Raw genomic sequence first — 14,205 nt, forward strand, 5'->3', positions numbered from 1 at the left:
CATCATCAACAGGCTCACCTCTGGGACTTCCTCTCACCACTCTGATATATACTGTATATTCTGTCGTAGCCACTACACTCTTAGAAAAAAGGGTTCCAAAAGGGTTGTTTGGCTGTCCCCATAGAATAACTATTTTTGATTCAAAGTAGAACCCTTTTTGGTTCCAGATAGAACTCTTTTGGGCTCCATGTAGGACCTCCCAAAAGGGTTCTACCTGGAACCAAAAAGGGTTCTTCAAAGGATTTTCCCATGGGGACAGCTGAAGAACCCTTTTCGGTTCTAGATCTCACCTTTTTTTCTAAGAGTGTACGAGAACCAACTCAACCTGTTGTTTGTGGACGACTCAGTAATAGTCCTTCATGCAGTTAAAACTGCTGATGATTTTGTACATTGATGCGACAGTTTATTCTTACAACTGAATGTGACAAACACTAAAGATATGTGTATTGATTTCAGGCATTAACCCCATACCCCTCAGAACACTATCATCCACAGCCAGGTGGTAGACAGCAGGTGGTAGACATCATGTTCTAGCTGGTCTGACTAGCATGGTCTAGCTGGTTTTGCTAGTGACAAGCCTTCAGTGTATTTTGGACAATAGTGACAAGCCTTCATTCACTGTGTTTTTGACACAGGTGACAAACCTTCACTGAATTTTGGACACATACAAGCTTATAATGGTGATGCTGTTATACTGGTGACGAAGCTGGTCAAGCTGGTCTGACCACGTCCAACAGTTTGGGTAGTCATTCTGGATGCATATTGTGTGAGAAGAAAAGTTCAAAATTGTTGATATCCCCACTCTGGCTGGATTCTGATAGGAATTAAACATCCCTTTTCAAGCTAGCATGACGTGACTTGATTCTGGTGACTGGCTTATTTTGGTCACCATCAAAAACACAGTGAAGTCTGGTCATCACAAAAACACAACAAAGAGACCACGGAAACACAGCGAAGGCTGGTCACCAGCATCGTCAACAGTCTCGTCCTGGTCTAGGCTGTTTTTCTCAGCAGCGGAGGCTGCCATCTTTATGCATGTGAATACTCTACACTTCAATTCTGTAGGTGGACACATCAAACGTACAGGCCTAAAGAAAGTCTACACCTCCATTTTGTTGTGTTACAAAGTGGGATTGAAAAATATGTAATTGTATAGTTTTTGTCATTTATCTACACAAAATACTCCATGAATACTCATTACATTTACATTTACATTTAAGTCATTTAGCAGACGCTCTTATCCAGAGCGACTTACAAATTGGTGCATTCACCTTATGATATCCAGTGGAACAACCACTTTACAATAGTGCATCTAAATCTTTTAAGGGGGGGGGGGGTTAGAAGGATTACTTTATCCTATCCTAGGTATTCCTTAAAGAGGTGGGGTTTCAGGTGTCTCCGGAAGGTGGTGATTGACTCCGCTGTCCTGGCGTCGTGAGGGAGCTTGTTCCACCATTGGTGTGCCAGAGCAGCGAACAGTTTTGACTGGGCTGAGCGGGAACTGTGCTTCCTCAGAGGTAGGGGGGCCAGCAGGCCAGAGGTGGATGAACGCAGTGCCCTTGTTTGGGTGTAGGGCCTGATCAGAGCCTGAAGGTACGGAGGTGCCGTTCCCTTCACAGCTCCGTAGGCAATCACCATGGTCTTGTAGCGGATGCGAGCTTCAACTGGAAGCCAGTGGAGAGAGCGGAGGAGCGGGGTGACGTGAGAGAACTTGGGAAGGTTGAACACCAGACGGGCTGCGGCGTTCTGGATGAGTTGTAGGGGTTTAATGGCACAGGCAGGGAGCCCAGCCAACAGCGAGTTGCAGTAATCCAGACGGGAGATGACAAGTGCCTGGATTAGGACTTGCGCCGCTTCCTGTGTGAGGCAGGGTCGTACTCTGCGAATGTTGTAGAGCATGAACCTACAGGATCGGGTCACCGCCTTGATGTTAGTGGAGAACGACAGGGTGTTGTCCAGGATCACGCCAAGGTTCTTAGCACTCTGGGAGGAGGACACAAGGGAGTTGTCAACCGTGATGGCGAGATCATGGAACGGGCAGTCCTTCCCCGGGAGGAAGAGCAGCTCCGTCTTGCCGAGGTTCAGCTTGAGGTGGTGATCCATCATCCACACTGATATGTCTGACAGACATGCAGAGATGCGATTCGCCACCTGGTTATCAGAAGGGGGAAAGGAGAAGATGAATTGTGTGTCGTCTGCATAGCAATGATAGGAGAGACCATGTGAGGATATGACAGAGCCAAGTGACTTGGTGTATAGCGAGAATAGGAGAGGGCCTAGAACAGAGCCCTGGGGGACACCAGTGGTGAGAGCGCATGGTGCGGAGACAGATTCTCGCCACGCCACCTGGTAGGAGCGACCTGTCAGGTAGGACGCAATCCAAGCGTGGGCCGCGCCGGAGATGCCCAACTCGGAGAGGGTGGAGAGGAGGATCTGATGGTTCACAGTATCAAAGGCAGCAGATAGGTCTAGAAGGATGAGAGCAGAGGAGAGAGAGTTAGCTTTAGCAGTGCGGAGAGCCTCCGTGACACAGAGAAGAGCAGTCTCAGTTGAATGCCCAGTCTTGAAACCTGACTGATTAGGATCAAGAAGGTCATTCTGAGAGAGATAGCAGGAGAGCTGGCCAAGGACGGCACGTTCAAGAGTTTTGGTGAGAAAAGAAAGAAGGGATACTGGTCTGTAGTTGTTGACATCGGAAGGATCGAGTGTAGGTTTTTTCAGAAGGGGTGCAACTCTCGCTCTCTTGAAGACGGAAGGGACGTAGCCAGCGGTCAAGGATGAGTTGATGAGCGAGGTGAGGTAGGGGAGAAGGTCTCCGGAATTGGTCTGGAGAAGAGAGGAGGGGATAGGGTCAAGTGGGCAGGTTGTTGGGCGGCCGGCCGTCACAAGAAGCGAGATTTCATCTGGAGAGAGAGGGGAGAAAGAGGTCAAAGCACAGGGTAGGGCAGTGTGAGCAGGACCAGCGGTGTCGTTTGACTTAGCAAACGAGGATCGGATATCGTCAACCTTCTTTTCAAAATGGTTGACGAAGTCTTCCGCAGAGAGGGAGGAGGGGGGGGAGGGGGAGGAGGATTCAGAAGGGAGGAGAAGGTAGCAAAGAGCTTCCTAGGGTTAGAGGCAGATGCTTGGAATTTAGAGTGGTAGAAAGTGGCTTTAGCAGCAGAGACAGAAGAGGAGAATGTAGAGAGGAGGGAGTGAAAGGATGCCAGGTCCGCAGGGGAGGCGAAGTTTTCCTCCATTTCCGCTCGGCTGCCCGGAGCCCTGTTCTGTGAGCTCGTAGTGAGTCGTCGAGCCACGGAGCAGGAGGGGAGGACCGAGCCGGCCTGGAGGATTGGGGACAGAGAAAATCAAAGGATGCAGAAAGGGAGGAGAGGAGGGTTGAGGAGGCAGAATCAGGAGATAGGTTGGAGAAGGTTTGAGCAGAGGGAAGAGATGATAGGATGGAAGAGGAGAGAGTAGCGGGAGAGAGAGAGCGAAGTTTGGGACGGCGCAATACCATCCGAGTAGGGGCAGAGTGAGAAGTGTTGGATGAGAGCAAGAGGGAAAAGGATACAAGGTAGTGGTCGGAGATTTGGAGGGGAGTTGCAATGAGATTAGTGGAAGAACAGCATCTAGTAAAGATGAGGTCAAGCGTATTGCCTGCCTTGTGAGTAGGGGGGGAAGGTGAGAGGGTGAGGTCAAAAGAGGAGAGGAGTGGAAAGAAGGAGGCAGAGAGGAATGAGTCAAAGGTAGACGTGGGGAGGTTAAAGTCACCCAGAACTGTGAGAGGTGAGCCATCCTCAGGAAAGGAACTTATCAAGGCGTCAAGCTCATTGATGAACTCTCCAAGGGAACCTGGAGGGCGATAAATGATAAGGATGTTAAGCTTGAAAGGGCTGGTAACTGTGACAGCATGGAATTCAAATGAGGAGATAGACAGATGGGTCAGGGGAGAAAGAGAGAATGTCCACTTGGGAGAGATGAGGATTCCAGTGCCACCACCCCGCTGGCTCGATGCTCTAGGGGTATGCGAGAACACGTGGGCAGACGAAGAGAGAGCAGTAGGAGTAGCAGTGTTATCTGTGGTAATCCATGTTTCCGTCAGCGCCAGGAAGTCTAGGGACTGGAGGGTAGCATAGGCTGAGATGAACTCTGCCTTGTTGGCCGCAGACCAGCAGTTCCAGAGGCTGCCGGAGACCTGGAACTCCACGTGGGTCGTGCGCGCTGGGACCACCAGGTTAGAGTGGCAGCGGCCACGCGGTGTGAAGCGTTTGTATGGCCTGTGCAGAGGGGAGAGAACAGGGATAGACAGACACATAGTTGACAAGCTACAGAAGTGTTGTTTCTTGTATTATTGTCTCTTGTGTCTTTAGAGAACTGTTTCACTTTGATATCCTTTTTCTTCTGTCCTGATTTTCTCTTTCTTTTCTTCTGTTAACTAGATATTCTTTGTTGTTCTTCGTTAGCTAGCTAGCTTCTTCCAAAAGAGTCCCTAGCAACTGCTTAGCAACTGGTAAACAATTCAGCTAGCTAAGATAACTACAATTTTATGAAAAATAGTTATTTTTCAAAAGCCTATCTTCTTTGTTTGTTGCTTGTTTTTTCTCCTATTCAGTCTTGCAGTTTTCTTTTGCTTTTTTCCGATGTACTTCACTCTAAAAACCATGTAAATTTCAATATTTGTAGGAGCTCATTTTTCAGCTGCTGCTGCTCAAATTTGCTCAAAGAATACTCCATAATGTCAAAGTAAAAAAAACTAATCTGAAATGTTTTACAAATTAATAACAATTAATGAACTAAAATATAGTTGTTGCGTAAGTAGTTCAGAAGTAAAATGTGGCTTAACAAATCATATAACTTATATGGACTTACTCTGTGTGAAATAATAGGGGGCTGACCCTTCCTCTGTCCCCCATACATACAGTGGCGGATTTAGATATAGGCGACATGGGCAGCCGCCCAGGGAGGCATCTTGCCGGGGGCGGCACTAATACAACACTAAGACACATCTACATTGGTTGGTTACCAAGAAGACAGTGAATGTTCCTGAGTGGCCAAGTTACAGTTTTGAGTTAAGTCTGCTTGAAAATCTATGGCAACACTTGCAAATTGCAGTCTAGGCATGATCCACAACACCTTTACATAAACTATATGACATAGTGGGGCCTAACCCAAACCATGAAAACCGTCCCCAGACCATCATTTCTCCTCCACCAAACTTTACAGTTGGCAATATGCATTTGGGCAGGTAGCGTTCTCCTGGCATCCGCCAAACCCAGATTCATCCGTCAGACTGCCACCTCAATTACCTTGACTAACCTGTGCTACACATTGACTCTGTACCGGTACCCCCCTCTATATAGCCTCACTACTGTTATTTTACTACTCTTTAATTATTTGTTATTTTTTACTTATCCATTTTTTACTTAATACTTATTTATTTCAACTGCATTGTTGGTTAAGGGCTTGTAAGTAAGCATTTCACTGTAAGGTCTACCCCTGTTGTATTCGGCGCATGTGACAAACACAATTCTATTTTATTTGAGATGGTGAGGCGGAATTCATCACTCAAGAGAACGATGACATTGCTTTCAGAGGCAGTTTGGAACTCGATAGTGAGTGTTGCAACCGAGAACAGACTATTTTTACGTGCTACACACTTCAGCACCTTGGCAGTCCAGTTCTGTGAGCTTGTTTGGCCTACCACATCATGGCTGAGCCGTTGATGCTCCTAGATGTTTCCACTTTACAATAACAGCACTTACAGTTGACCGGGGCAGCTCTAGCAGGGCAGAAATTTGACGAACTGACTTGTTGGAAAGGTGGCATCCTATGACTGTGCCAAGTTGAAAGTCATTGAGCTCTTCAGTAAGGCCCTTCTAATGCCAATGTTTGTTTATGTTGATTGCATGGCTGTTTGCTCGATTTTAGACACCTGTCAGCAATGGGTGTTGCTGAAATAGCTGAATCTACAAATTTGTCGGTGTCCACATACTTTGTATATATAGTGTTGCTTTAAGAAGTTTTTAAAAGAGAAATGGGTAAATATTGCACAATATAGGTGTGCAAGGCTCTTATGAGACTAACCCAAGAAGACTCACCACTGTAATCGCTGCCAAAGGTGTTTTTACCATGTATTGATTCAGGGGGGTTAAAACTTATATAATTGAGGTACATTTGTGTTTTATTTTGCATTCATTTAAAAGTATATCAGTTTTCTTTCACTTTGACACTACAGAGTATTTTGTGTAGATGGTTGACAATAAAATTGCTATTATCTTGCTATTATATCCGTTTTAATCCCACTTTGTGAATACAATCTGAAGAAATCCAAGGTGGGTGTGGACTTTCTATAGGCACTGTATTTCAAAATGTAAACAGAGAAAACGTGAGAAGAACAAAGGAACTCTCCTCTCCCCTCTCCCAGACACCGGACCACCATCAAGTCTTAGCTAAACAGGTGGAACAGGAGCCATCATTGCTGACAGCTGTGTGCAGGGCTATAAAAGCGCAAAGTCTTCCAATGGGACAATTGAAGTCTGGTGTACAACCAAACGTATACTGTAGATCTACATAGACATCATGAGAGCCACTGCAGCCGTCCTATTGGTCCTCTGTCTCCTGACCATCAGTCATGGTAAGTTACCATCATCTGAAACATGCTTGATCAACTTGGAGTTGAAGTTTTTGTTGGTGTACTCTACTCATATGTCTTTGTCTCCATAGCATGGGACTGTCAGGAGGTAGTAAACATCAAGAATCTGATGCAGATTGATGCAGGACTGGGGCAAGTGGTTGCTACGGACACAAGTCAAATCCCCTACTACCTGGTAGGTGATAAATGGATCCGTCTGCCTGGTTCCCTGAAGCATATCACTGTAGGACCAGCAGGGATCTGGGGTGTCAACAAGGACTATGCAATCTACAAGTATGTGGCCGGTAACTGGGTTCAAGCTGCAGGTAAGTGGAGAGCATTACTCAATATTTATCCAGAGGACACCTGCTTATTAGCTTTCCTGATACCATCAGGCTGTTGAAAAAAACGATTGATGTTTTAAATTGTAACTTGTAGGTAATTTGGCAGTACTCCTTGTTTGCTTGTCTGTCTGTCTTTGTGGTCTTCAGGCCTTCTGAAACAGTTGGATGCTGGAGGTAACCAGTTTGTTGTGGGGGCTAACATAAACGATACTCCATACTGTCTGACAAGTAGTGCCACAGTTGGCTACAAGGGTCCAGGCTCACCCCTTCCATGGACAGGATTGCCAGGAGCTGTGAAGTACTACAGCTGCGGACCCTTTGGGTGCTGGGCAGTCAACAAGAATGATGATATCTACTTAATGAGTGTAAGATCTGGGAAAGAGTGTGAGAGCTGGAGTAGAGTAGTAGAGGATGGAGAGTGTCAGTTATTTTAAAACTGTTTCATATTATAACTGTTGAAATTGTCCTAAAACCCTGATTGTATCATTTTGTTTCCAGCTGAATCAAGACTGCCAAAACAAGGGGTGGAGTCACATTGATGGCAAGCTTTCCATGATTGAGGTGGCAACTGATGGTAGTGTCTTTGGGGTCAACTCTGCGGGTAGTGTTTATACCAGGTAAGGTTGCTACTGAACTATGTGTATGGTCCACTCCCCCCAACAGTATTAACTTGAAAATGACTTGTAATAATAACTTAAAATAATAATGGTATACCTTTAATTATAACTCTGATCCTTACAGTACATGCCATGTGAATCTCTTTACACAAAAACTAAAATACTGTAGGTACATGAATAAAATCAGTTAAATATAATCAGATCTAAACTTATAGGACTTATTAAGAAATGTGTAGACAGTGTACGATAAAATATGTAAAAGTTGGATGTCCTGTAAAGCTACAGTTTGGGATAAAAAACAACAACTTCCCAGACACCCCACCACTTGTTCTGGTAAACAGCTGAGGAATGTAGTTAGAGAAATGTAACCACTCTCACATTCATACATGGAGTTACGGATGCAAAGACACAACAATTTTTTGTTTACATTTTTTTTAACATGTTTTTTAAAGCAATACATTGTTTGTTTACAATAACATTGTTTACAAACAATTGAGTAAAAGCTTACATTTTGGCTTCTGATGTGGTTGAATAAAGCTCAAGAGGCAGAAGTTATATTCTTCAAAAATCAATGGCTATATTTAATTATTAAAGTCCCAAAATGGGTGTACTTAAAAAAATGGATAAGCTTTAAAACATGAACCCCAACCCTTTCTTCAACACAGAGACGGCATCACAGCCAGTAAACCAGAGGGCACCGGATGGAGCAATATCCCAATGGGCATGCTCATGGGCCACGTGACCTACGACCTGGGCCGTCTTTGGGTCGTCTCCAAGTCTGCCGTCACCATGGTGTGCACACATTAGCCTCTTCTCTGTAGCTGAAGGCCGTTCGGGATCTGTCTAAAGTTCACTGGCGAACTCATTGATCTCTCTTTCTGGAAAAGCCTTTAGTTCATAAAAATCCTTCATTTTAAAACCTATTGCTCTACCTATTATTTTCAGTTCTTCAATGATCTTATTGACATTTAAAAAAATATCATTGAAGATTTTATATTTTCTTGACAACTCCTTGATTAACACTTCAATAGATCTTTGCCATGGAGGCTATTTAAGTGTAGTGTAAACTAGGGCACGGTCATGTTGCTCACAATCCACATGGGTTTTGCTGTGCTTCAGAGGTCATCAATAGGATTGGATGGAATCCTTGTCATTGTTTATTATCTCATTATATAATCATTTCCTGCAAAAATAAAGCATTCATTTTGAAACTATTGTAATTTCTGTGTTATTGTTTTTTTTTTAATGATATTGAACAGAGGGATTTTAGGTTGCTCTGCCAGTGGTGATTTTAGCATCGAAATCTTGGTGGGGCAAACTCAACCAATTTTTTTTTAGATACATGCCAGCAAAACCACTGCACAACACAAACTGCCCACAAACTGTTAAGCCCTACATAAAGCTATCCCAACAGCAGAGCTTCCTTTCAGCACCATGGAGAGAATCCTTACCACCACTACACCTAGCTCTCAGCGGAGCCTGGCAACCTGGTCTCAGAGTATTTAGTATTATTCTGTACGTAAATCCGAGGCACTCAATTTTGTATGATATGTTACATTTCGTATGGGATGTATTCATTTGTGGATGTCCATTTCCATTTCGTATGATATGTTACGAATTACAATTGGTAGTATAAGTAAAAAATTTGCAAAGCGTACAATATGTTACACATTCTGGCTAAATGTCTAACGTTAGCTGGTTGGCTTTACTATTTTTAGTTAGGGGAATAACTTTTTCTTCCCTCCAAGCCTGAGGGCGCACACTTTCTAATGAAGATACGGCAAATAGGAGTGGCAATATCGTCCGCTATTATCCTCTCCAGCGTCCCGTCCCGTATGCGGGATCAAAATCCAGGGAAAACTCCTAGCGACATTAGCATAACGAAATGTAATATTTTTTTTTTTCAAATATAGGACTGTCTCATATCGTTTTATAGATACACCTCTCCTGAATCGACCCACGTCGTCCGATTTCAAAAAGGTTTTACAGGAAAAGCAAATCATTAGATTATGTTAGAGGAGTCCATCGTAAAAGCAGCAACATAGCCATTTTCCGACCAACCACATGCATCACAAATAACCAAAAAACAGCTAAATGCAGCACTAACCTTTTACAAACTTCATCAGATGACACACCTAGGACATCATGTTACACAATGCATGCATTCTTTTGTTCAATAAAGTTCATATTTATATATGAAAACAGCATTTTACATCGGCGTCTGACATTGACTAACTATTTTCCCGTCAAATGCATCCAGGGAAACAGTGCTACAATTTACTGAATTACTATTCGAAAACATTTTTAAAATGTAATATTGTCATTCTAAGATTTATAGATGAATATCTCTTGAAAGCACCTGTCATACCAGATTTAAAAATAACTTTACTGGGTAATCACACTTAGCGATAAAAGGGGATGCGATACTCAGAAAATGAGCTAGTAAACCGAGCTCGGCGCCATCTTGGAACAATCGCATATCACATCTAATCTTGTATAATATTGTCAATAATCGCTTACCTTTAGTTGTCTTCATCAGAAAGCACTTCCAGGAATCCCAGGTCCACAACAGATGTATTTTCGGTCGAAAAAGTCCATCCTTTATGTTCCATTAGCTTGCTGTTGTTAGCGCTTCTGAATGCTGTATCCAAATGCTCTGCCGGGCTACATTTCAAAATATATATTTTTTTTCCCATTTAGGTTCGTTCAAACATGTCAAACGTTGTATAACATAAATCTTCAGGGCCTGTTTCAACAAGAGAGCCAATAAGATTCGAGGGGGACGATTGCATTGTGTTTCAAAACGTTTCGAAAGGTGGGGGTAGACAGGGCCGCCGGCGTCATAATGGTGATGGCCCTCCCCCTGTGACCAATTTCCAACGGGTCTCATTCACTGAGTTTCGACAGTAGAAGGCTCAAAACACTTTGTAAAGACTGGGGACATCTTGTGGAAGCAATAGGAAGTGCTCAATGAACGATAGCTCACGGTGTGAATAATAGGCAACGACGTGAAGTTGAGTCCACAATTCAGAATTCCACTTCCTGTTTCAATCGGTCTCGGGGTTTTGACTGCCATATGAGTTCTGTTATACTCACAGACACCATTCAAACAGTTTTAGAAACTTTAGGGTGTTTTCTATCCACAGGTATTAATTATATGCATATCCTAGCTTCTGAGTTTGATTAGTAGGCCGTTGAAAATGGGCACGTATTTTTTCCAAAATGCGCTGTGGTGCCCCCTATCCTAGGGTAACGTCAAGAGGATTTATCCTAAGTAATTTTCCATCCAAGTTGTCAGACCCCAGTGACTTGTCATTGTTGATAGACATTTAACAACAAACAAAAAATTGTTTCTGGCATGTCATGCCTAAGTTTGCTATTCTTGCCAATGAAAAAATCATTAAAGTAGTTGGCAATACCAATGGGTTTTGTGATGAATGAGCAATCGGATTAAATGAATGATGGAGAGAAGTTTGCCTTTTTGCCCAAATTTTCATTGAAGGTACTCCAAAACATTTTACTATAATTCTTTATGCTATTTATCTTTGTTTCATAGTGTAGTTTCTTCTTTTCATTCAGTTTAGACACATGATTTCTCAATTTACAGTATGTTTGCCAATCGGTTGTACAGCCAGACCTATTTGCCATCACTTTTGCCTCATCCCTCTCAACCATACAATTTTTCAATTCCTCATGTGCCGGACTATAACGCTTTGGTGCTTAGCAACCTTATCAAAAAACTCTACAAATATACCACCTACCAAGTACAGTATGTGGGTCACAAAGGAAAACAACAGAAGCTTTAAAATCACTTATATCATGGCATCTTCGAATACTCGTTTTTAATTGTCTTGAAGGGCATTCTAGAGCGTGCATTATTTCTCTCTAACGAATGGTATATCAAAACATTAGAATTCAATGGCAAGTTCATTCTTACATGTTCTACATTTGAGCTGCTATTGAACCTACAAAAGTTCAATTCAAAACATTATTGTCATTGTTGAATTTGATTATCATAATAGCAGACCACGACTGATGGTTTGGTTAGCTAAACTGGTAAGTCTCTGTTTGGTTACCAAGACAACTATTGTAGCTATCTATACTGAACAAAAACATGCAACAATTTCAAAGATTTTACTGAGTTACAGTTCATTTTAGGAAATCATTAGGTCCTAATCTATGGATTTCACATGACTGGGAATACAGATATGAATCTGTTGGTCACAGATGCCATAAAAAAGTGGGCCTCACAACGGGCCTCAGGATGTCATCATGGTATTTCTTTACATTGAAATTGCCATCGATAAAATGCACTTGTGTTCGTTGTCTGTAGCTTATGTCTGCGCATACTATAACCCTACACGCACTCGTTTCACTGCAAACCGCTCGCCCACACAAAGCCATACAGATGGACTGCATTAGGCCAGATGGACATACTGACAAATTCTCTAAAAAGACTTTGGAGGCGGCTTATTGTAGAGAAATTAACATAAAATGATCTTGCAGCAGCTCTGGTGAACATTACTGCAGTCAGCTTGCCAAGTGCACGCTCCCTCAAAACTTGAGATATCTCTGACATTGTGTTGTGTGACAAAACTGACCTTTTATTCTCCCCAGCACCTGTGTAATGATCATGCTGTTTAATCAACAAGGCCAACTCAATCTACAGGTATGTCACCGGTAACTGAGTGCAAGCTGCAGGTAAGTGGAGAGCATTACTCAATATTTATCCAGTGGACACATGCTTCTTAGCTTTCCTGATACCATCAGGGTGTTCTTGAAAAATTATTCATGTTTTACAAGTTTAATATTGTTATTGTAAGTCATTTTGCAGTACTCACATATAAGTGCTACTTGTTTGATTGTCTGTGTGTCAGTCTGTCTTTATGGTCTTCAGGCCTTCTGAAGCAGGTGGATGCTGGAGGTGAACAGTTTATTGTGGGGGTCCACATGAAAGATACTTCATTCTGTCTGACATGTAGTGCCACAGTTGGCTACAAGGGTCCAGGCTCACCCCTTCCATGGACAGGATTGCCAGGAGCTGTGAAGTACTACAGCTGCGGACGCTTTGGGTGCTGGGCAGTCAACAAGAATGATGATATCTTCTTAATGAGTGTAAGATCTGGGAAAGAGTGTGAGAGCTGGAGTAGAGTAGTAGAGGATGGAGAGTGTCAGTTATTTTAAAACTGTTTCATATTATAACTGTTGAAATTGTCCTAAAACCCTGATTGTATCATTTTGTTTCCAGCTGAATCAAGACTGCCAAAACAAGGGGTGGAGTCACATTGATGGCAAGCTTTCCATGATTGAGGTGGCAACTGATGGTAGTGTCTTTGGGGTCAACTCTGCGGGTAGTGTTTATACCAGGTAAGGTTGCTACTGAACTATGTGTATGGTCCACTCCCCCCCCCAACAGTATTAACTTGAAAATGACTTGTAATAATAACTTAAAATAATAATGGTATACCTTTAATTATAACTCTGATCCTTACAGTACATGCCATGTGAATCTCTTTACACAAAAACTAAAATACTGTAGGTACATGAATAAAATCAGTTAAATATAATCAGATCTAAACTTATAGGACTTATTAAGAAATGTGTAGACAGTGTACGATAAAATATGTAAAAGTTGGATGTCCTGTAAAGCTACAGTTTGGGATAAAAAACAACAACTTCCCAGACACCCCACCACTTGTTCTGGTAAACAGCTGAGGAATGTAGTTAGAGAAATGTAACCACTCTCACATTCATACATGGAGTTACGGATGCAAAGACACAACAATTTTTTGTTTACATTTTTTTTAACATGTTTTTAAAGCAATACATTGTTTGTTTACAATAACATTGTTTACAAACAATTGAGTAAAAGCTTACATTTTGGCTTCTGATGTGGTTGAATAAAGCTCAAGAGGCAGAAGTTATATTCTTCAAAAATCAATGGCTATATTTAATTATTAAAGTCCCAAAATGGGTGTACTTAAAAAAATGGATAAGCTTTAAAACATGAACCCCAACCCTTTCTTCAACACAGAGACGGCATCACAGCCAGTAAACCAGAGGGCACCGGATGGAGCAATATCCCAATGGGCATGCTCATGGGCCACGTGACCTACGACCTGGGCCGTCTTTGGGTCGTCTCCAAGTCTGCCGTCACCATGGTGTGCACACATTAGCCTCTTCTCTGTAGCTGAAGGCCGTTCGGGATCTGTCTAAAGTTCACTGGCGAACTCATTGATCTCTCTTTCTGGAAAAGCCTTTAGTTCATAAAAATCCTTCATTTTAAAACCTATTGCTCTACCTATTATTTTCAGTTCTTCAATGATCTTATTGACATTTAAAAAAAATATCATTGAAGATTTTATATTTTCTTGACAACTCCTTGATTAACACTTCAATAGATCTTTGCCATGGAGGCTATTTAAGTGTAGTGTAAACTAGGGCACGGTCATGTTGCTCACAATCCACATGGGTTTTGCTGTGCTTCAGAGGTCATCAATAGGATTGGATGGAATCCTTGTCATTGTTTATTATCTCATTATATAATCATTTCCTGCAAAAATAAAGCATTCATTTTGAAACTATTGTAATTTCTGTGTTATTGTTTTTTTTTAATGATATTGAACAGAGG

At 42.4% G+C, this 14,205-nt stretch overlaps 1 protein-coding gene across 2 annotated transcripts; it reads left to right on the plus strand.

Annotated features, from left to right (window-relative positions):
* Positions 1-6,457: 6,457 nt before the first annotated feature.
* LOC123728260 (fish-egg lectin-like) lies at positions 6,458-14,164 on the plus strand. Of its 2 annotated transcripts, none has more exons than XM_045700108.1 (5): positions 6,458-6,616; positions 6,706-6,939; positions 12,472-12,689; positions 12,823-12,941; positions 13,609-14,164. In XM_045700108.1, exons 1-5 carry the CDS (start codon positions 6,562-6,564, stop codon positions 13,748-13,750), a joined length of 768 nt encoding a protein of 255 aa, XP_045556064.1. In that variant the 5' UTR covers positions 6,458-6,561; the 3' UTR covers positions 13,751-14,164. The 2 variants fall into 2 exon arrangements, with proteins under 2 accessions (XP_045556064.1, XP_045556063.1); XM_045700107.1 differs by lacking the exons at positions 12,472-12,689; positions 12,823-12,941; positions 13,609-14,164 and adding exons at positions 7,105-7,322; positions 7,456-7,574; positions 8,240-8,794.
* Positions 14,165-14,205: the final 41 nt, after the last annotated feature.

The sequence above is a fragment of the Salmo salar genome, chromosome ssa17, assembly GCF_905237065.1.
Source record: "Salmo salar chromosome ssa17, Ssal_v3.1, whole genome shotgun sequence".
Classification (NCBI taxonomy): Eukaryota; Metazoa; Chordata; class Actinopteri; order Salmoniformes; family Salmonidae; genus Salmo; species Salmo salar.